The 20,557-nt window shown below is 43.5% G+C and overlaps 1 protein-coding gene across 1 annotated transcript; it reads left to right on the forward strand.

Moving 5' to 3' along the window:
* Positions 1 to 6,797: 6,797 nt before the first annotated feature.
* LOC137300818 (RING finger protein 223-like) lies at positions 6,798 to 11,749 on the forward strand. Its single transcript, XM_067970075.1, has 2 exons — positions 6,798 to 6,887; positions 8,928 to 11,749. The coding sequence occupies exon 2, from the start codon at positions 8,935 to 8,937 to the stop codon at positions 9,604 to 9,606; it is 672 nt and encodes a 223-aa protein (XP_067826176.1). The 5' UTR covers positions 6,798 to 6,887; positions 8,928 to 8,934; the 3' UTR covers positions 9,607 to 11,749.
* Positions 11,750 to 20,557: the final 8,808 nt, after the last annotated feature.

Here is a 20,557-nt window from a genome sequence, read left to right on the forward strand (position 1 = left end):
TGCTATAACCGGAAGTGGGCGCATTGGAGGCAGAAGTTGGGGGTGGAGTTTTCCATTTTTGGATTTTTAACCAGAGGACACAGCCTGCACTTAAGAGGGGGGACATCGGCAGGGGTGGGTGGGGAGGAGGAGAGATGGGGGCTGGCAGAGAGATCGGTTGGGGATCGGAGAGATCGGGGGGGTGGGTCGGGGATCGAAGGGATCACGGGTGGGGCGGGGGTCCAATCGATCGTGGGTGGGGGGGGGGGGTGCCGATCATGGGGGAAGGGCGATCGTGGGGATCCGATCATGGGGAGATTAACAGGTTTGCTTGGGGGGGCCGGGGGGAAGCACGCCTGCTCTTCCTGGTCCACAAGCAGCACTGGAAAGACTCTTCCCTGTTGGATCCGGCAGTTCTTGCCTCCCTTCAGCTGATCGGTTTCCTGAGGTCTGGGAAACCCGGCCGGCCAGCTTTAAATCTGAAACACAGCTAGAATCTGAGCCACCCTGCCTCATTAAAATATTTAAATTGGGGGACCCGCCTCCGGAGAGCAGGTTAGTCACCCGCCCCCCAATCAGCCTCCGTTATAACCAGAAGTGGGTGGGTTGGAGGCGAGTTGGGGTGGAGTTTCCCATTTTTGGATTTTTAACCCTCCTCCCCCCTGCTTCCTCCCCCACCTGTCCTGGGGGGTTAAAATTATCCCCATTCTTTCTGTAGATTTACCCCCCCTCTAAGCTCAGGCTGTGTCCTCTGGTTCTATCAGTGAGTTTTTAGCTTTAAACGGTGGAGTCTTTGGTGGAGATTTCACTGGTGAAACTGGCCGACATGCTCTGACTTATTAAAGCAGACAAAATGAGCACAAATCTTAAAAGTCAATGAGACCTGTTTCTGGGAGTGCAACAAAATAATCAGTCCTGCATTTCATCTCCCTCTTCCCTCCCAGCAAGAAAAATGTTTGAGTTGTATTGTTCCTCTGTTGATTGGGAAAGGATGTTGTCAATTCCTGGACTCTGAATGGTAACCAGAGCTGTCTCTAATATGTGAGCATATGTTATATGTATATGTAATGCACGCACCAGTCACCTAAACATTGTACACACCCTGTATCGCAGAACATCCTTTATAAATAATATCCCATTAGGGAAAAAGCTCATTAATTAATTTTGATGATCACGATCTATTTATACAAATGTTCATATATTTCAGACAGCTCTGGTTATCAGTCAGAGTCCAGGAATTTTACAACAGCCACAGGTAAAAACTTCACCAAACTAAACTGCAAAGAGTTCAAGACAGTAACTGTCTTGAAATAAACTTTACAATCTCTCCTCTGTGCTCCAGGACGTAAGTGTGTGCGTAGAACGCTGCTCCTCACCTTTCAACTGTCAGTGGATCTTTGCTGCGATTCAACTGGTTGAAAAAGAAAAAAAATCATCAAAGCTGATGTTCAAGGTCGGGGGTCAGAACATCACGTCACTCGCGATTTGATATCAGTTTGATTCTTAGATGAATCCAGAGGCTGCGTCATGGCTTGTAGAGCTCTGATGTACACCTAGGGCCGGAATTTCCACACGGGTTCTCCCAATCTACCGCCGTGACTTTGGCGGAAGATCTGTGCAAACTCTGGAGAAATGGCATTAATTAGTTGTCCCGGCCAATTTAACAGTTGCCGGCCAGGGCTCGGGAAACCCGGTAGCGAAATGGAGACGGGAGCTGCCGGCTCACGCAGGTTAGTGCTTTTTAGGGGATTCCTTGTGGGCCAGGAGGAGCAGGAGTGTTTCCCCCCCCCCCCAGCCCCTCAAGGAAGCCTTTGGCCTCCCTTCTGCCAATGGCAACCTCTCCTCGCTGCCGTGATCGGCGACCCCCCCCCCCGCAAGTCCCGATCTTTCCCTCCCTCTCTCCTAATTGCCAGGCTCTGACCCCCCTCCCCCCCCCCCACCAAGCCCCAATCTCTCGCTCCCTCCCCCCTCCCAATTGCTGGCTACCGTCCCCAATGGTCCCCGGCTGCGGCCTCCTGCCGGCCAGCCTGTCAATCTGGCCAGCTGCCAGGCGGGAAACGCATCGCTGGGATTTCCGGGTTCCACCCTTCCCCCGAAATTGCTCTCCCCCACTCCCTCCCCGCCTCCCCATGAATATTGGAGCCCATGTGCGCTGCCCATTATACACTCTCTTGTCTCCTTTCAAATGTGCAAATCAAAACACTGTCAGACCATTACCATTACAGGCTAAAATTAATATTCAGATTTATTTACAAACAAATTAATTACATAGGAGCAGAAACATGCAGCAAGAAACTAACGGTATAATAATCCATTGACTACACAAATTGCTTCAAAACCAAAAAACAGTGCTGAATCTTTAGAAGTTCACTCCAATAACTTAAACAGGGTCTCTGAAACATAAGAAATTGACACCACAATGCCCCCATCTGCCGCCTCAATGTGGAAATGAGCAGTCACAGCAAGGAACTGGAGATATGAGAAAACTTGTGCCTTTTATACAATTCTTCTGGGCCTTTAAAGGGCGGGTTTCCTTTGAAGATCAAATAGGCTCTCTCCCGATAGCGAGGTAATCGGAATATTAATTATTTCAACCACACAAGTAGATAAGGTATGAAAGCAGACTTTTGGTTCTCTGTAGAGGTGTTTGCTGTTGGCACTTGACCTCCAGTGAAAACAATTTGAAATATCTGAGTCTACAATTTAATACATGTAATCATTTCAAAAAAGGCCAAGCAAATTTGATCTGATTAGATTCTAATTACAGGCAATGGCTAGCCACCTCCCTTAAAAACGAATAAAACTCTAGGTTGTTTTTGTAAATGGATTTTCCCCAGAAAGACATTAAGAATATAGCTACCCAAAGCCAATCTCTAAATTACATTGGCCTATCCTTCTTAAACAAAAAATACAGAAATGTTCCTACTTTGGGACATGACAGCTCTGCTTCTCTCTCACTTCCTGACCACCACGCAGCTACCTATGCTGGAAATGCTCATATGTGGACGTCGAGTTAGAGGGCTCAATGGTAGAGTGGCCTCCTGACACTCACACGTGAATAATGACCACTTGAGTGAAGTACAAGAGGATGCCTAGTTAGTGCCAATTGAATTCTACCCCAGCAAGGAGTCTCGACCAGAGAGAAGGAAGGTAGACATTTCGTGAAAAGCAAAATATAGACTAGTGCAAGGGTTCACAAACGAGTCTAACTAGACCCAAGTGTAGACATTAATATAAATATATAGTAACTGTGCCACGACTCAGATATCACAGCAATGAAAATATAACACATCACGTGCCGTTCTGGTCACGTGACTTAACATGCCTCAAGGTTAAAACCATTAAAAAAAACATTGTATTGTCACATTTCATAGCCGTCCCCATCATCAAAAAAACCTTCGCAACCTGTAATTAGTTGTAAATACCAACTTTAAATAGCCATTATTATTTTAAATAGTTTGCCGTGGGCAAATTACAGGAATAAACATCGTTGGCATTCATTTCTAACAGGCACTGAGTCACTGTATTGAAGTCAGGATTGTGGCAGAACACAATGGACGATTAAAGGCCCGATACAGTGAGTATATTACTAATGTAGCATACTACTCACTCTCAGCCTGGTGGAATTTAGGAAATCCAGTAGATATTACCTTTTAATTTAAAGGGTAATGCCTCCACATCATCTCTCCTCCCCCTTTCCTTTCTTTCAACCCTCCCCCTGCCTTCTCTTCTCCCCTCCCCTCTGTGTGTGTGTTTACCCCCATTACAGAAGTGGCTACACCTCAAAAGTACTTGATTGGTGTGTAAGTGCTTTGGGACATTCGAGGATGTGAAAATCACTATAGGAATGTAAGTTCTTTCTTTCTTGTTTGGAGAGTTGCTAATGGGACAGCAGAGTGGGTGAAATGGGGAGGGTGGGAAGCCGTTTGTAGGCAATTAATAAAGTGGATTTTTGTGGGGTGAAGGGATTACACAATTGCTTGTTAATAATTGATCAAAATAGACCGTCTGTTTAAATTCCAAAATTAAAACTGGTCCATTACAGTTCCAGCACCTGTAACTGACCCTGATCAGAATGTGCAATCTGCTAACCTTCAAAAAACATCTTTAATCTTAAACTCAGCCATCCATTGTAAAGGAGCAGTTTTAGCTAAAGTCCAGGGTTGGAAGCCTTCATTGTGATTCTAGTATGCTGGATCATATAGTTCATGATCATGGTCAAAAAACCAAATATTTGATCAGAGATTCTGCGAGTTTAACTCGTGCTGGGCCTCAATCTGTTCCCTCTCATGTCCACATACCCCAGCGAGGGGTACGTACAGTTCCCACTGAACTATCTTGTTAAATAAGACAGTTATTTACCAGAATCCAGGTGCTTCAAGTAAAAGATGGTGCTCACTTTGATGTGGCTTCCATATTGCTACAGTTGCCTGAGCTTTTAGACTTCGCAAAAGGAAGGAAATTAAAAGTGAAAAGATTTGTTAACTCGGTTCAAGTGCAGCCCAGACTGATGGGATCAGTCTCTTCTGTCTGCTGGCTGTGAGGGTCCCATCCATTGGGAGATGAGTTTAGACAGTCTCACATAGAGGAAGACATGAACAGGCTTGCAGAGTCGGCAGATAAACGGCAAATTAAATTCAATACAGCAAAGTGTGAGGGGGTTCATTTTGGGAGAAGGAAAAAGGGGGCTACTTATTCCTCGGAAGGTAAGAAACTAAATGGGGTAGAGGAGGAAAGAGATCAGGGAATATAGATACTTAATTTGCTAAAATTGGCAACGCAAGTTGATAAGGCCACAAAGAGTGCAAACAAAGTACTGGAGCTTGTTTTTAATGAGGAATAGATTACAAAAGCAGGAAGATAATGTTAAATAGAACTTTGGTTGGACCACACTTGGAGTATTACGTTTTACTACGATAAAGGCACAATATAAATGCAAGTTGTTGTTGTTGTTGGGAGAGCAACTTCCCCGGTAAGTTTCTCCTCTTACCTGCACTTTTATTTTAATTAGTTGTGTGTTAACACGCTGGCACTCTGCCGTTCTCTGACCACCTAACGCTGTTATTAGCTGATTACAGGAGCAGCTGGTCTTACAGTTAATAAGAGCCGAGCTCCACATGCGATGTTTAAAATTAGACTCAATAAAAGTGTTGGTGAGCTACGCTGAGCGGGTGCTAATTTTTTAAGGATGGGTGGTCACTGCGAGAGGTGGGTCACTACATGCAGACTCTTTTTTTTTCAAAAAAAAGTGCTGTTAAACTGAACACATGCTGATTACAAGAACAGATTTCACTGTAACCATCTCGAAAATTATTTCAGTGTTAAGCAGGAAGAGGACAGAAAAATAGCAGCACTTTATTTTCAATCCGTGGCGTGTGCTGATGAGGGCCTAATCAGACAGGGACTGACTCAAACTAGGAGAAAAAGATCTCCTAGATATTTTTGCAAGCACCTGTGGTTTGTAGCATTTCCTTTCCAACTTTTTCCAATGGCAAGTCACCTGCCCTATGCATTGCACATGTGCATAAGGGGCAGAGAGAAGGTGAAGAATCATTTTATTTGTAGTTTTATTATATTTTAGCCCAGAAGGGCTGTCACATGGATCCCGACGGCCAGTGCATTCTGTATCATTCATTAGAGTAGGGCAGAGGCTGCCTACTCTACGACCAGTGGCTCACCCCTTGGCCCTTCAAAGCCTCTCCACCATCAAGGCAGGGGCATGAGGGAATATTCACCACTTGCCCGCATGGGTGCGGTTATATCAACACTCAAGCTCGACACCATCCAGGACTTTGTTTGGTCAGTGCCCCTGTGCACTAGACTCATTTTCCACCTCCGCTATCCCTGGTGCGCTGTGACTGCAGTATGTACGATCTACAGGATGCTTTGGTCACACCTTATCCTGACCTGGACGCATAATCGCCGTTCTTTCATCGTCACTGGGTTAACATCCTGCAATTCTCTAAAGAACACCATTGTGGGAGAACTATCTCCACAAGGGCTGCAGCGGTTCAAGGAGGCGGCCAACTATCCTCCTCTGGGCAACGGGCGATGGGTAATAAACGCTGGTCTTGCCATTGCCAGGCTCACTCACATCTTAGGAACCAATAAAATGAGAATTTCCACTGAAGGATTGTGGCCAGTCACACATAAATTAATTAAATAAATTAATTAATCAATTGATAACCATTGATCACCAGAAAGCAAAATATCCAAGTCCTGAAATTGCACTGTGGGATAATGGGTAGGAACACTAAATGTATCCACCTGAAACTCTTAATTGAACAGAGGTGTTACTTTAAACGTCTCAGTTAAATGGGTTAAGTATTCACACTCTGATATCCAGGGTTCAATAAAGTTTAGGTTTTGGGAGCTTAATCATCTCGTTCAATTGAAATCCAAATATCAAGAGGGCAGACAAGTATTTCTCTTCTGGTAGAAAATAAAATCACTTAACATTGCAAATGTTAAGTCACATTATGGGAAAGAGATTCCACATTAATGCCGCTCAATGACTTTTCCTTGTTTCCCCTTATTCCTATAAATTTTCTCCTCTACTCCTTTCGGGATGCGGTTCCACATTGTTTTCCAAATACATTCCCGGTCCCACTCTATCGTTACCCGGATTGCGGGAAATATGCATCAAACTTCGAGACTGAGTTCGAGGCGCGGAATAAATGTAAAAAGTAAACAAATTGGGGGGTTTGACTGACGAGCACTCGTCATGCTCCAGCCCACACAGTAACCAGTCACGGTAGCAGTCCCAACCTGATCAGATTGGAATAAGGAAGTAAACTTCAGCCAGACTTCTATAAAAACCGCAGCGGCTGCAGGAGTTTGTCCCATCAAACCCCCAATTACAGTAAGTTTCAGGACGTCGGCTCCTCGCTCTGAACACCCAAAACAAGGTATTACAAAATCGCTTTTTAATTCAGATTGTCCTTCCATTAATGTATTGTCAGCGGGGAATTTATTAACTGAATTCAATTTATATTAAGTTTGGGGGGGTTGTTTTGTTTTGAATTTTAGCCCTGAATTGTGTTTTAAATAGGGAGCAGTTTGATAGTCTAGTGGTTGTAGATGGTTTAATGTTTTTCGAACAATGTTTAAGTGTTTACAAAAGTAAAACTTCAAAAAAAAAATCTGCAAGACTGATTTTAAAAATTCCTCGCTTCCTTTTCTTCACCGCTATAAGCGAGCGTTAGGCAACTGTTGAAACTTCCCTCGATTCCTTGCTCAGAATTTAATTCTATCTCTGTGTAAGCTGTTACTTTTCAACATCCATATTTACCATTCAGTGCAATTTCACTTTCGTAAATCAGTTTTTTGTGGAGTGTAATGTCTAGTCTCGTGGTCGATTTCACTTTTTAAAAAAAAATAATAAGCAAAAAATTTTGCCCCTGTCAAAGATTCGTTTGGTTTTCTATTTATTATTGAATCAAAAAAAAGGTCCTGGAGGCCGCCTCCATCAAACCAATAACTGAGCTACACAGACCCTGGGACCTCTTCAATCTCCCATCTGTTAGCTAAAACTCAACCGTGCAGCGTTAAGAGTCACTATTCACCCCACTGTTCTGGGTTCGGATGGGAAAAGCAATATCCCTACTGAAAAAGTCTGTCTTGCCTAACTGCTAAACAGCACGGGATGCTGGAGATGCAAAGAACACGCTACTAATGACCCACATTTATTGTTTTTGCAGTTAAACTAAGAATTCAGTACTTTAATAAAAAATCAAATGATCAGATAATTTCAATTGGGTGACTAATTGAATTCAGATCATTTGAATTGTCACTTAATTAAGAGTAGACATGTTGGGTTTTTAAGTGTTTAAACAAACACGTTAGATGTCAACCTGATTACTCCCAATTTTCAATTTATTTGAACTTGTATCTATGGCATTGTTTTAAGTAATGTTGGGACGATGGTCTGGTGACATACTATCCTTTCACTTCTGGAAGCTGGCTTGGAATTTTTCTGGAAAGCCAAGGCTCCATTATGTTTACTCCCTCGCCTTCCTATTTGGTGTATCTTTCTCGACCTTTTCAAAAATCTGTCGTTGCAACCACCTATGGCCAATTTCTATCGTGTCACGTCAATCTGTTAAGGTTTATTACAGGAAGCCCTGTTATCTGGGATTTCCCGTTTCCATGACTACTCGGTGTCTCATTTAGTTCCAGGAAGATTGTTGGTTTCACTTGTTAATTCAGTGTCTTTGTACCTGATGGTGACTGAATGCACCTATTTAGGTGGCTTCTTGTTGTCCAATGCTGCCAGGTACAACAGGCTTAAAAAGATCCACTGTTGTGTAATGTCTATTCTCCACTCCTTTTCCCAAAGTCATCTTGGCTACTGTGCCATGAGGATGGAACTTTTCTTGGTGGGGAAACTGAAATCAAACTCATTGAGTTTTTTTATTTTCCAAAACGATTCAGCAAACTGACCAATATACAAATCTACCGTTCTTTGGGAACACTAAACCTAGCACAGTTCATCCCAGAACCAATTTAAAAAAAAAACGAACACTTTTTCTAGAACAGTAATGCTCTGAACTTTTTATTGCGCTGCAACAGATTCTGTATCTCTAACTGTAAACCTGGGCAGTGCACCTTTTTTCACCATTGTACAATGCATTTAACTCTGTAATGATGAGGCCTCGGCATTGACAACTCCTGATTCGTTATCTTAATGACCAGGCAACTTGCTCGGTATTAATTTTTAGTTTCCTCGTGGGCAAGGTCTGACTTCTCCAAATCTGTTTCCCCAAGATTGATGCCAGTACTTGTTTAACATTTTCCAAGCAGTTTTAATCTTAATTGAGACTCTCTCTCAATATGTGACTGTAGCCATCTGCCTCAGTAAAGCACACACACCCTTGCATGTATTCAAAGCCTTTTAGAAAAGTTAAACACCTTCTCAATGTTGTGTTTTAATTTTTCCTCCCCCTCAGTTGGGCAATGTCTGTCTCAACCCAGGTGTGGCACACCGAAGCCTCTTCTGCTGTGGAAAGCCCTGATGGGAACTCTGTGGAAGGGCTGGAATGCACCATCTGCTTCAGCTCCTATGACAACATCTTCAAGACTCCCAAGTTGCTAGAATGCCAGCACGCCTTCTGTTTGGAATGCCTGGCCAGGCTAGTGGCTACCATGCCTGCAGACCAGACCACCACTATCATCTGCCCACTATGCAGGAGCCAAACGGCAATGCCTGATAATGGGACCCCTGCCTTAAGAACGAGCCAGGAACTCCTCGCCAAACTCCCTCCTCAGCTGCAACTCGAAGAGCCAGTGTGGGTGGAGGGCAAGAAGCTGTGCTACAAGAGCCCCATGGAGCCTGGTAGTGGTAATTCTGACTTTTGTATCTGTATTGATATTGGTGAAACTAAACCGGAAAATTCATCTCCTCCTGCCACAGAGAGGAACAATAATGTACTGAATTGCTTTGGCTTGTTGGGTGACTGGAAGAGACTGGTTCTGTTTGTGCTGGTAATGACCATTTTCGTTGGAGTCGTGTTGTGGCCACTCCAGTGTATGATTGCCACAAGAAGTCTGAGCTGTGCTGGCACTAGGCCAGGACCAACACTTGCCCCGATCGGCACTACTTTACAATCGCCGATCTGGGACGTGTAGATTTGGAAGGAAGAGCCTGTGTATTTTACGGCATGTGGACATTCTGATGTCTGTTGGTCGAACTTGGAAGATTCACGAATAGAGAACCAAAAGACTCTCCATAAAACTTTCTAAAACAAAAACCTTCTAAATGTATTTCTGCCACATTTTATGGGACTAATCACAACAAGAACAAATACAACAATTACTGATTTTTTTCAAAAAAAGTTTCCTGTATTGGGACAAGCTGTGGCTTTGCTGTAAGTTAAATCTTAACCATCACATGCACAGAAATGCAGTTAACAAAATAAATCATGTATTGAATAGCAGTCAAGCCAAATAAGGACTTGAGGGTCAAATAGGACATCAGCTGGCTTGATGTTCTGTTGCCACAAATTGACTGGGTTTAATTCACTTCACTTATGTCTGCACTAACTTGTAAAAAAAAAATTACAGTTTGGTTCATAATCTTCACAGTCCAGAGAACTTGCTGGAAAGAACCCTAATGTTCAATGTAAATTGCAGTTAAGTTTTTAATACTCTTGGGGCAGGGGTATGTTGGAACCTCCTCTCATGTGATTATTTAAAATACTCCCTTTATCGCACTTGATCATTAAGTAGTTTAAAAAGTGTAAATCTTTGTATTTCCACCAGCACCATCACTCCCGATCAGTAGAGCAGGAACCGCACTATGGTAAAGGGCTGCAGAAACGTTAGCCCAAAGCACGCGATGCCGTGCCAACGTGGCAATTCATTGGTGCTGCCGAACAAGCAAAGTGAATGACCAGTTTGTAGCACCTGAGCAAGGTCACTGATCACTTGTTCTGCTTTCTGAAAAAATAACTTACTATTTCACTCTCATTCCTCTCCGGCAATGGGGAAACCGATTCATTGGGGCAGGGGGCTGCCACTTTACACACGTTGTCTCCTGGACTAAGTCCAGCAATATGCATATTTTGCACTTTTTGGCTAAACAAGTATTTAGTAAATCTGTTTTGGGGGATAGCCCAATTTCTATTGCCTTAACTCCATTTTCTTGCCCTTTTACAATTCTTCTAATTCATGTCCATCTCTTATTTTTCCCAAAACGTAACCAGAAATCTCTCTTCTCCCAAGATGCAGCTAATGCCCCAAATGAAGATTAGCTCTTCCTCATTTCTGTCTTTTTAGATGCTGACTGACCTTTTGCATTTCCAATAGTGTTTTAGATCAGCCCCTTTTTTTATATAAAAGCTGCTTGTCCAACTGTGGACAGAAGAGGAGGAGGCGGCTTGTTTTTCTTCAACTAAAATCTGGTCTCCTATTTCGCTGGCTTTATACAGCAAGTGTTTGCTTCTCTTACTGCTGCAGGACAGTCTCCGCGGTGGATATTCTGCTGAGTGGAATCTTATAGCTGTGTGGGGTTCCTCTGTACAAAAGCAGTAGTATTCAGCTTATTGAGTGCTTAAAGCACAAGCCATATGTTGTTACTTGTTGAAGTCTGCGCGTACATTTTAACCATTGTCCCTTGGAACAGTGGCTAACTATCAATCCACATTGTGAAGCATCTTGCCAAAAAAAAATCTTCTATAACGTAGCAGTGTATTATGGGACTTGTCTCGCCAGGAATAGGCCCATCAAATGCCTTGGGTATGAGTGATATAGTCCTTCTCACTCCTGCAAGAAACCTCTTTCTTGCGTGGCTACTGATGCAATATTTATTATTACTAGTGGAGCACTGACCCTTTTTTTCAAAACGTGAGATTATTGACCTTTTTAGAACCCGGGTTCACATGGTGAAGCTCTAGAATCGAATGATCTTGTGCCTAAAATAGGATGTTTTTTTTTAACAACTTTATATTAAGGGGAAAAAAAATTGGGACTGTGAAAATGATTGTTCAGATGTCTACATATTTGAGGGGCCTGAAGGAGGAATTAATTTGTAATGCAATGTCTGTACACGCCCAGATCTGGGATCAGTTGAGTGAGCTGTCTTCTGTTGCCAGCAAGATTTTTCAAATGTGTTAACAGGCTGAACGATCTCCTAACTGTGATTTTATTGCATTGCAGCCAATTTAGGGCTTACTTGAATTCTGGTTTTAAATTATTTTTATAAGTATTCTAACTTCTCAGTGTTGAGGAGTTTGTGTACAAATGATTTATAATAAACTTTTTTATAGTTGAAGTTTTGGCACTATTGTCTTTTTGCATCGTAATATCTGCATCACTTAAAAGGGGTCTTTTACAATATGCCAATACATAACCCAAAGATAAACTCTGCCAATTCACACTATGTATTTTCTCAAACCAATGGATCCATGCAGGTTATGGGACTGGAAAGTAGGAGTAAACATCTTTGGGGTACATATATTTTGCTATGTAAAATTCAAGAAACATTTCTCGAATTGTAAACCTCCCCAGTTCAATTTAAATTTAAAAAAAAATTCTTTGAGCTTCTCACAGGATGTGTAAATTTAAAGCCAGCTTGAATTGAAATGATGGTTCTCGAATGCACAGCTCTTCCTACTGAACTGAAGCCAGCAAAATGATTAACTGATCAGTCATCTTGCTGCTACTTGTGCCAAATAGCTGCCATGTGTGTTTATGTAGCAGTGGCTGCACTTCGAATTAATTCGATGTATGCAAAGCACTTAAAATTTCTGGTGCTATTATCAATGCAAGTTCTTTCTTGTGCATAACAGGATTGTTTGCTTAGGTGAAGTCTAGCTCAAATAAAAAGCAAACCAATTAGTAATTGATTTAAAAAAAAATCTCAAATTTCCAAATTGAAAGGTGGGGGGGGGGGGAGAGGGAGGAGAGAAATAATACTTCAATTGTATTCCTAATTGTCTATTGTTAAAACAATATTTTATTAATCCCTTCCCATATAAGGTTTCAAATTGTGACATGCGATTAAAAAGATTTTGGGATAAAAGCATTTGCTTTCAGATACCCACATTCCCTCCCGTGCCTGTTTCCCCCCCCCCCCCCCCCTCTTGTAAATGCAATGCTCCAGGTGGTGGGCATTAGCATAGTTGGGAATTGAAACTTTCCCATTGCAGGTATCCCGTGTAGCAAAGATTCCTAGATCTGGTGTCTGTTGTCATTACAGAGTTAAACTGCCTCTACTTTGCTGCAGAAATATAACTTGGCCCCAATCTTGCCTATTTTTGATTTACCAATAAGTGATGCTAGATGCCCCAGTGCTATTGACAGGAAAAAAAAAATTACAAGTGTCCCCTTGTGAGGAGGCGTAACTAATAGAATAATTTAGCCAAAGTCTAATTTGAACAAATCAAGAGGAAATTTATAATCTAAATCATATTATTGTCTTTGGCTACCAGGCACACTCTTCCCTGCATGTTCATTAGGTGCACATTCCATGTTCCCTCACCATGGCCATCACTGCTCTGTGCAACACTCTCTACCCCAGATCCCCAAAGGTGTAGGGGAGGATTCCTGCATAGAAAGTCTTACAATGGGATCCCTGTCTCCACCAGACGGTGAGGTGGAACGCCAGGGCGTGTCCTGACATTGAGATGGAACGCCAGGGTGTGTCCTGAGGAAATGGAGAGTGTGCGGGAGCAGCCTGTACAAGGAATCCCTCTGCCCAGAGTGGAATGGCATGGAGGAAATTTCTGTGGGACGGCTCAAGTTATGAGGCGGAGGTTCCCGAGGAAGGTTATGGGGCCTCGCCACGATGAGACATTGCACCTGAACTGAGGCAAGATCGGATGGGATTGCTCCACGTCGAGCCGCCTCGATGTATCTAATGGAGTCAGGGCTGAGTGCGACCTTCAATGCCTGGATGGCCTTGACTGCAGGCCAGACGTAGCGCCAGGACATCTGGGCTCCCAGCTCACTCTGCCGATGTCCAGTCAGTTCCTGACTCTGGTTACCTTCGCAGCCAGGATTCTCCTCTCCGGCCGCGTGTTGCCAAATCCGACCACGCAGAGGTGTGGAATCCAAAACAGCGGCTCTGTCAGGATGGCTGCAGCCCCTCTCGGGGAAGAGCTCCTGCTGGAGGCGACCCATGTTCCAGACTCTGATCGATAGAAGACAGGCAGCTCCTGCAAGAACGTTTGTATTCCATGCAGCTTTATGAAGGTCCCAATCTTGCAAGAGGCACACGCGACTGCCACCAATGATGTTTTGAATATATTCTCTTTTTCCCCATGTTTCACAGGAGGCTTGTGTGAGATTGGCCAAATTGGAGGTCGTTTTGTGCTGTTTGTTCGTGCATATTAGAAACCATCGACAGTTTTGTTTGTGTGTATTTGAGCAATCAAACTCACATCTGTCTAAGATCCAATCCAACAGCTGCTTCACATAATTTCTGGGCGAGATTCAAACCTAGCTCCCAGGGGTGAGAGGTCAGTGTGTAGCCCACTGTACTATTCATTCCCTTTTAAAGCAATGCTAATTCCTAGACCACCTTTACACAGAATCCGATTTGAACGGATGCATCAATTTACTTCTCCATCCCACTCCCACTCTGACCTCTCTTTCCTCGGCCTCTTACACTTTTCCAATGAAGCTTAATGGACGCTTGAGGAACAGCACCTCATCTTTCAATTAAGCACTTTACAACCTTCCAGCCTCAACATCGAGTTCAACAGCTTCAGATCACAACCACCAGTCCCATTTTCTCGTACAGTAAGTGCTGGTAATGGTTCTGCTGTTACCATTTACACCTCCTCTAGACCCATCTTTTGTTTCTTGTCCCATCACCACCTTCCTTGCCTTGCACCATCATCCCTTTTGTCATTTAATCACTCCTGCCCTCCACCCTATCACAGACCTTCCCTTTTGTTCTCTTTCCCCCCACCCCCCACCCCTTTTCCCTGGCTCTGTACTGGCTTAAAAACTGTTAAATCTCCAACTTCTTCCAGTTCTGACGAAAGGTCATTGACCTGAAACGTTAACTCTGTTTCTCTCGCCACAGATGCTGCCTGACCTGATTGTTTTTGCAGCATTTCCTGTGTTTTTTTTAACATCACTGTACTTACAGCGTGTGGACGTTTAGCACAAAAATATTGGACAAAATTAACCCAGGTGGTCAAGGTGAATCGTAAATGTACTGGGGTTGTGCCGTAGACCAGAAACGCACAGGCTCAGTCACGCTGTAACCCCGAAATTGCGAGACTGTGTTCTTGGTTTGGACTCGCACTCAATGCAGGCGCCTATCTGAGAACTGGGCAAAGGGGTCACCACACTTGGTTCTCCGATCTGCTTTCCGTGTGGTGTGGGACTCCGCGCCTCTCCCAACTCCGAGGCTTGTTCCTCACATACAGTAAGTCCTTGACCGTGACAGAGTTATTGGAGGAGGGTGTGCCCAGGGTCACCCTTGTGCCCCCCCCCCCCCCCCCCCGTTTGGTTCGAGGGCAGCAGACGCCCGGGTGCAGGATGTTTACCTGCTCTTGGAGACAGAGTATTTCGTGCCTGTTGGCACAGCTTTGGAGTGTGGTAATGTTTTATTTTAAAATAAGGTAGAAATATTGAAAGCTGTTTTAAAACTCCTGCTGCGTATGGCAACTGGGAGCTAATCCCACACTGTGCTGTTTGTGATAACGTTGCTCTTCATTTTTACTTGTATTTAAAACCATCAGACCGTACAGAATATCTATTACATGCTGTATCTTTACGAACTTCAGGCACCGAAAATCTCACTTTCATGAACACGATCAACAAAATCCTTTATCCATTTCAATTTTATCGTTAAAAGACCTATTCTGAAAGCCACAAGAGACAGTCAAAGTGTTTATTAAACGTGGCTGGAGAAATTGCATCATTATACTTCCAAAGTCTGGTTTCATTTTTACTTCTGGGGCTTCAAAACAATACTGAGATTCACACTCAAAAACATTGGGTGGGTTTTAAGGATTAATGACCTTAAAAATAAAACCCAGAATAAGAATGATTGGAGTGCAAGGTTAAAAATGAAGGTATTTGATAGTTACGCTTATACTTGCAAACGTGACAACAAGTTGCATTTATATGGTGCCTGTAATGAAGAAATATAACCTATGACTGAGGCCATCTGTTCAGCTACCTCTGTCTTCCCTGCCCTTCCGACTCACCCTGCCTTAGCCTAGAATCTTCATCTCTCTCTGATTTCTCTCCCATTTCCCCTCATGCCCTCTCTGAACTCATCTCGTCCATGAGACCCACCTTTTACTTCCTTGACCTCATTCCCACTGCAACACCAAGCACCGACTTCCTTTCCTGGCCCCCGTGCTAGTTGACGTTATAATATCATAGGAGGTACAGCATGGTTCTCTTTCTTCAGGTACTGTCCCCTCCCATTCGAAACTGGAGTCATCACCGCCACCACCCCCCCCCCGCCCCCCCTTCAAAAAAAATCTATCTTCGACCCCTCTGTTGCAAACTACCATCCTATCTCCAATTTCTCTTTCCAGTCCAAATTCCTTGGAACATGTTGTCACCTCCCAAATCCGTGCCCATCTTTCCCACAACTCCGTGTTCGAAACTCTCCAATTGCGTTTCTGTCTCTCCCACAGCACCAAAACGGGCTGAGCCAAAGTCACAAGGCATCCTGTATGACTGCGATCACGATGAATTATCCCTCCTTGTCCTGCTCGACCTTTCTGCAGACTTTGACGTGGTCGACCGTCCTCCTCCAACTGCTGTCTGATGCAGAGGGGTTTGAGAAGGGAGTTCCAGAGAGTAGGGCTGAGACAGCTGAAGTCTCTGCCAGTGGTAGCAGCACAGGGGGTTCAGGAGAGTGGGATATGGGCACAGGCAGACAAAATCAACAGATGTAAGGCTGGAGAGGGTTTTAGAGAGAGGCTATGTAAGTATTTTTGTTGAGGATGAGAATTTTAAATTCAATGCATTATATGGGGCCTTACCACATTGAACCAGCTCACAGTTTAATGTTGCAGTGTGTCATTCAAAGTATTGTTTCTCACAATATAACACATGAATGGTGTTGAAATAGCTAAGGATGAAGCTGAAAGATATCTAGAGGTTTTAGTCGACAGAGGGTGCAACACATCAAATCACTGCAGCGCACCAGTGAGCAGATCCAGTAGGACGCTGAGCTATACAGCAACATACAAGCCAGAGGAAGTCCTACTCAAACTGTATGGTTTGGGTCAAACCACAACTTTGAGGGCTCTATCCAGTTCTGGTCATCAAAACACAAGGGAGATATTTGGGCCCTGGAGGGAGTTCAGTGAAAAGCAACAAGACTGAATCCTAGCATTAGAGTGCAGACCTATGAGGAAGACTTAAAAGGAGGTGAGTGAGATGTGATCTCAGAGGTATATAAGATAGTTAAGGGAATGGAAAAGGTAGATTTAGAAAAATTACTTCAAACTGAACCACGCGAGTAAGACAAGGAGACATTGGTTCAAACTAGTAAAGGCAAACTTAGCACTGCTGTCAGGGGGTTCATCTTCACATGGAGCGATTAACACATGGTATGGATGTTCGCACAGAGTAGGGGAGGTGAAAAGCCAGGAATGGTTTAAGAAACAATTAGATGCCATGGTGGGGGGGACTGTAAGATCTTTCTGATAGGATGAACTAAGACAAGTTAGCTACATCATTAGATAAATTTAAAACAGAAATAGACAGTTTCCTAGAAGTAAAGGGAATTAGGGGTTATGGGGAGTGGGCAGGAAATTGGACATGAAGCTGAGTTCGGATCGGTCAAGGCCCTGTGGGTGGCGGAGAGGGCCCAGGGGCTGAGTGGCCGGGTCCTGCTCCTACTTCTTGTGTTCTTTAGATTTGAGGTTGGGATCAGATCAGCCATGATCTTATTGAATGGCGGAGCAGGCTCGAGGAGCCGATTGGCCTACTCCTGCTCCTATTCCTTATGTTCTTATGTAAGTCAAGTGGCCTTCCTCATCATCTTTACTTTGTTATTTTTATTATGTCACCTTGTGATTCATGTAACTAATGTCAAAAGCTTCAACCATGTAGTGTAAATGGCCGGGTACCACTTGGGAGTGCGCCTCTCTGGATGCCACTTGCATTGGGTCTGCCATCTTGGATCTGGCTGCATGTACCTTCCCCTGACATCGGGGGAGATCCTGACCAGAATGGCAGAGCTACAAAAGCAACTCATGTCCCCACATGACAACAGTGCCTATACTTCAAAGAAAAAGGGATTCCTTGTATGTGAAGTGTTTTGAGATGACAAGGCGCTATAACAATTGCAAGTTCTTTTTTAGTGCCGGATTGCAGTTGCTCTTGCAACTTGTAAGCAACAATCAGTGTAGAAATCTTGCACATTTGAATTGGTCCTGTTTATCTGCACCTCCCATAAAAGATAAAATGGTTTCTGCCTCTACTATTCCCTGTGGCAAAGCATTCCATGCTCTAATAATTCTCTGCATAAAGAATTTCCTCCTAAACTTCTCCTCATTCTCTGAGTGATGATTTTGAATTGATGACTGCTCATCACTGGCTCCTCAACCACAGGCAATAGTCTTTCCTCATTCACGCTATCAAAACCTTTCATAATTTTTAAAGACCTTTATTAAATTTCCTCTTAGCCTCTCCGCTCCAGTAAGAAACAGTCCCAGTCCTTCAAGTCACCTGAGGATCCCTTCACACTATATTTGCATTACGTTCCAGATTAGGTTGTAAAATGTACTTGGGAGCCAACTGAAATCCCACAGAAAAATTAATAATTCAGTGGTGGGCATGTGTGAATAAAATGCTTTTTTTGGTGTTAAGTCAAAAATGTAAGGAAATGGCATCTGCTAAGAAACCACCGTATTTTCTAATCAATTCATTTCTCAAATATGGATTCCTGTGGTTCAGATCGTGGTGAGCTACTGGCAAAAATATATTTTCTTCAAGCACTAACAACAGCAAGATGCTGCAGCGTATCAGAGGGTGTGAGGTCACCACAGATGGTTCTGTTCCTGTCATGTATTGGAGTTTTCAGCCAGGCTCAGTTACAGGAACAGCTAGTTTTGCAAACTCTGTTCATGCTCGTTCCCCGACTGGAGAACATTCACGCTGCAGGAGAAACTATATCTGCTGCAATGTGAATTGTGGCAATGTAGCTTTCAGATTGCGCTTGCAATGATGGTTACCTAGAGCTACATAGAGTCTACAGCACAGAAACAGGCCATTCAGCCCAACTTGTCTATTCCGGCTTTTGTGCTCCACACGAGCCTCCTCCCACCTCTCTTCATCTAACCCTATTAGCATATCCTTCTATTCCTTTCTCCCTCACATGATTATCTAGTTTCCCCTTAAATGCATCTATACTATTCACCTCAACTACTCCTTGTGGTAGCGAGTTCCACATTCTTACCACTCTTTGGGTAAAGAAATTTCATCCAGAAATCCCGATTGGATTTATTAATGACTATTTTATATTGATGACCTCTAGTTTTGGACCCCCCACAAGTGGAAACATTTTCTCTACGCCTACCCTATCAAACCCTTTCATCGTCTTAAAGACCTCTGTCAGGTCACCTCTCAGCCGTCTCTTTTCTCGAGAAAAGAGCCCCAGCCTGTTCAGTCTTTCCTGATAAGTATAATCTCTCAATTCTGGTCTCATCCTTGTGAATCTTCAACAGCTTGACGCTCCCACATGCCACATTGTGAAGTATGTTTCCTCTGTTTACTGATGTTAGCAAAAAACGTTGCTGTGAGTATAAATTGGGAAAACCTGCTCAATTCATTGCCTTTTTTTAAACTAATAATATAGTCTGAGGTACCCTCCCCTCCCAGGTAGGAGGGAAAACCCAGATTAAGAGCAGGGGAGTTCTCCCCGACGTCCTGGCCAATATTTGTCCCTCAACCAACATCACTAAAACGGATTATCTGCTCATTATCACATTGCCGTTTGTGGGAGCTTGCTGTACGCAAATTGGTTGCCATGTTTCCTACATTATAAGTGACTGTAAAGCGCTTTGGGACTTTATATAAATGAAAGTCTTTATTTTTTTCTTTCTAGCTTTCTCTCGTGCACAGTTGATTGCACCTGCCTGTGTATGCCACATGAAAGATGAAACTGAATGTGCTCTTTCTCGTTGGTCCCACCACTTAGATGCCATAACACACTGAGTATTCTCAGAGCTGTCAACGAGGAGCAAATGACATGTTTGAGATTTTCAGTCATGAGCTATGGGCTTAAGGTATTATCTCACATAAATGTGGTTAAAGGTGGTTAAGCTGTGCCTGTCGGGTTAGGTCGCAGGGGACGTGCTCTAATCCCAGTTAACTATCCTGCTCCACTGCTGCAGTCACTTTAAGGTACTAACATTGGGAGACCAATGAGCGTTGCTGCATACTTGTGTTTTAGACCTGACTTACCCGACATTGCAACAACGTGAGCAGGTGCGTCACTGTCATCCACTTCACTGAGAGAGTAAAAACCGACGTCGTAAACTTCAGTGTGTTGTAAAAGTGGCTTTAAAACCTTTTCCTTTTCTGCTTCATTTCCCTGTCTTTATCTTCTCTGAGATTTCTTTCCCTTTCTTCACTGCCACATTCCTAATTGTTAATTTCTGTAAGGTATCACAAGAAGTGTTCTGTTAAACGTGGGCAATACCTAGAAATGTTTGAAGTCAATTTATCATTAGATGTCAGCACCATTGAGTGCATCAGTCTCGTTCAAATTGCCCCTTCACCATAGCTCTAATTTTCTGGCAGTGCTAAATGCACTTCCCACTTTTATTTGTTAACGGACAAGGTTTTCTGCCCATTTATTGTGAATGAGCAGAGAATCTGGCCCTGGAAAACCAAACAGATGCTGTTAACTTTCCAGCCTCATTACCAACCATCTGGACTTCAAGCTGCTTTTATATTATCATGGAGATCCCTGCTACCACAGCATAGTGAGCAACAAACCACACTGGCACAATCATACTGTAATTAAGCCACAAGTATATTATCAACAACAGTTATCATACATTTAACTGTTTTGCATGTAGTTGAAGAAGTTGCAAAGCTCTAAGTTCAGGCAGGGAAAATCGGGCAGTGATCCCACTGATTCGTGTTC

Source organism: Heptranchias perlo, chromosome 32 (assembly GCF_035084215.1).
Source record: "Heptranchias perlo isolate sHepPer1 chromosome 32, sHepPer1.hap1, whole genome shotgun sequence".
In the NCBI taxonomy this organism is placed as follows: Eukaryota; Metazoa; Chordata; class Chondrichthyes; order Hexanchiformes; family Hexanchidae; genus Heptranchias; species Heptranchias perlo.